At 45.0% G+C, this 2,719-nt stretch overlaps 1 protein-coding gene across 1 annotated transcript; it reads left to right on the top strand.

Moving 5' to 3' along the window:
* Window positions 1-1,738: 1,738 nt before the first annotated feature.
* Window positions 1,739-2,719, top strand: LOC126082107 (olfactory receptor-like protein OLF3). Its single transcript, XM_049894560.1, has one exon. The coding sequence runs from the start codon at window positions 1,739-1,741 to the stop codon at window positions 2,717-2,719; it is 981 nt and encodes a 326-aa protein (XP_049750517.1).

Here is a 2,719-nt window from a genome sequence, read left to right as displayed (position 1 = left end):
TTGAGGTGACTTGGTTCTTTCTTTTATACCTGAGGGGTTTGGCAGTGAAGCTTTTATCTGCTAACTTTTCCTTTTTTTATCAGGGATTAAAAAGAAAGCTTCCCTCTTTCTCTCAAATATTGCAAAGGGATTTGCTCACCTGCTGAAGACCTGGAGTAAGTTCTAAAGAATTAAAAAAAGTTCATCGTTTTATTGCTGCCTTTTGTGTAACTCAAATAAATTATCTCTTGGTGTAAGAATGGTTTTTAAAGACATTTACTCATAAAAGAAGGAAGAATTATGGCATGAAAATTGCTGTAGGCTCTTTTGCTGCTGGCTAATCCGAGAGGCCCTGCACCCTAAGTATCTACAGCTAGCTACCCTTGTTGTCACAGACACCCCAAGAACAAGAATGGTTCCGATCACGTATTTGGTGGCACTGCCTCATCACAGGCTGCAGGCAGATCACATGGGTTTCATTTCTTGCACTCAAAGGGCAGAATAATCAGAGGGAGAGAATACATGGGAAATAGAGAGTAGGCTTGCTTAAGCCCACGATAGTTTTGGAAGTCACTTGTGACTTGAATAAGGTGGAAACATAAGATTACTAAGAGTTCCAAAGATCAATCTCTGAATAGTAGAACCATAGCACCTCCTGAGGTACTGGGATATCAGCAGGATGTGACAGTTGGGGCTGGTCATGTGGGTCTGGGTAGAGTGGCACAAAGAGAGGAGATCCGGTTTCCTAAGGGGGAAAATGTCAGGCACTTGAGATGGGGAGGAGAACAAGGCAGGCGGGCGGTTCTCAGGGAGAGAGATAACCAGCAGTCAGTTGGTCAATTTAATTCCAGTTAGTTATTTTTCCATCACAGCCTAACCTCCAAACTTTAACTCACCATCCAGTTACACGCAAAGACAATCAGCGGGAGTGTTCACTAGTTTCCATTACTTCTTAGTTAAAGGCAATGATGATGGTGAGTATTTGAGCTCTTGTCACTTGTGAGGGAACTGCTTGGTGTGCATCTTTGACTTTGATTTGCTCCTTGACAGTGACATCCTACTGTTCATGGTCTCTGCCCTGGTTCAGGAGAGGGAGGGAACCACAAGGTGTATCCTTTCATCTGGTCACCTGGATGAGACACTTTGTGACAAGACTTCTCAAGCCTGAGCCCGATCACCCAGGTCTTCCTTCTTTAATTTGCTGACTCTGAAATGCAATTCTTGACAGTGTGTTGCCACTTAAAATATATTTTATATTGGCTTCCTTCTAAGTCAAAACCCAAATTTTCTAATTAAAAAAGGGCTGAAATGGAGTATCACGTTTTCATAGTCAGAGGATCCAGGAATAAAAAGTAACTTTTAAAGAACGTTTTCATTGTTATTAGGCTGTCATTGATACTGATTCTGAGACAGTAAGGAAGGAATTCAACAAAGAAATGAACAAACCACAGGGTTAGAAATTTGGTATAAAGAAGAAAATCAATTTTTACCATTAGTCTTTTTAACTCAAATGTCTGACATTTCAGTTAAACCTTTTGCACATAAGGAAGGAGAAAAGAAAGTTCTGAACCATATCAATGGGGTCGACTGTGTTTCAAAACCCTGAAGAAATGACCTGTAAACTGGAAACCTCATGGCTCAAATATCATGACTTGCACTTAAGATTAAACAGCTCTTTGGTTTAAATGACCTTGTGAGGTCATCTGCCACCCTGAGCTTCTGGGATTTATTATAACATTGCTTTGGTTCCCAGAGGCTCATGGGCAGGAAGAACCAGACATGGATGAGTGAGTTCTTTTTGCTGGGGCTGTCCAGTGACTGGGGGACACAGGTGTCCCTCTTTGTACTGTTCCTGGCCATGTACCTGGTGACTGTTTTGGGGAACTCCCTCATCATCCTCCTCATCAGACTGGACAGCAGGCTCCACATCCCGATGTACTTCTTCCTCAGTGTCCTGTCCTTCGTGGACATTTGCTACACCAACAGCACTGTCCCTCAGATGCTGGTCCACTTCCTGTCAGACTGCAAGTCCATCCCATTCCACAGCTGCATGCTCCAGCTGTACATCTCTCTGGCAATGGGCAGCACAGAGTTCTTCCTGCTGGGAGCCATGGCCTATGACCGCTTTGTGGCTGTGTGTCATCCCCTGCACTACATGGTTATCATGCATGAAGGGCTGTGTTTGGTGCTGGCCTCTGGCTGCCTGGTGGCTGGCTTTGCCAACTCACTGTTGCAGACCATCCTTATCTTCAAGTTGCCCTTTTGCCATAATGTTATCAATCACTTTGCCTGTGAGATGCTGGCTATGCTAAGGCTGACCTGCGTGGACATCTCCTTCAACAAGGTCATGGTGGCCATCTCTGGATTCCTGGTAATCATGCTTCCCTGCTTCCTGGTTCTGTTCTCCTACACTGGAATAGTGGCTGCAATCCTGCGCATTCGCTCAGCTCAGGGATGGAGAAAAGCCTTCGGGACCTGTGCCTCCCATCTTACTGTGGTCTCCATGTGCTTTGGGACGGCCATCTCTACCTACATGAGGCCTGAACCTGGCTCCCTGGCAGAACAGGAGAAGATGGTAGCCCTCTTCTATGCCGTGGTGACTCCCATGCTGAATCCCTTGATCTACAGCTTGAGGAACAAGGAGGTGATGAGTGCCCTACGAAGAGTGTTGGGAAAACTTGGTGAAGAAAACTCAAAAAAGTTCTCCCTTTCTCCAGCTGGACAAAGAAAGACATTCTAA

This window comes from Elephas maximus, chromosome 8, assembly GCF_024166365.1.
Source record: "Elephas maximus indicus isolate mEleMax1 chromosome 8, mEleMax1 primary haplotype, whole genome shotgun sequence".
Taxonomy (NCBI): domain Eukaryota; kingdom Metazoa; phylum Chordata; class Mammalia; order Proboscidea; family Elephantidae; genus Elephas; species Elephas maximus.
This window is presented reverse-complemented; position numbering and strand designations above follow the sequence as displayed.

Bases quoted from the DNA above. Each gene is read 5' to 3' on its own strand.
- LOC126082107 (XM_049894560.1), top strand. From the start codon at position 1,739: ATGGGCAGGAAGAACCAGACATGGATGAGTGAGTTCTTTTTGCTGGGG.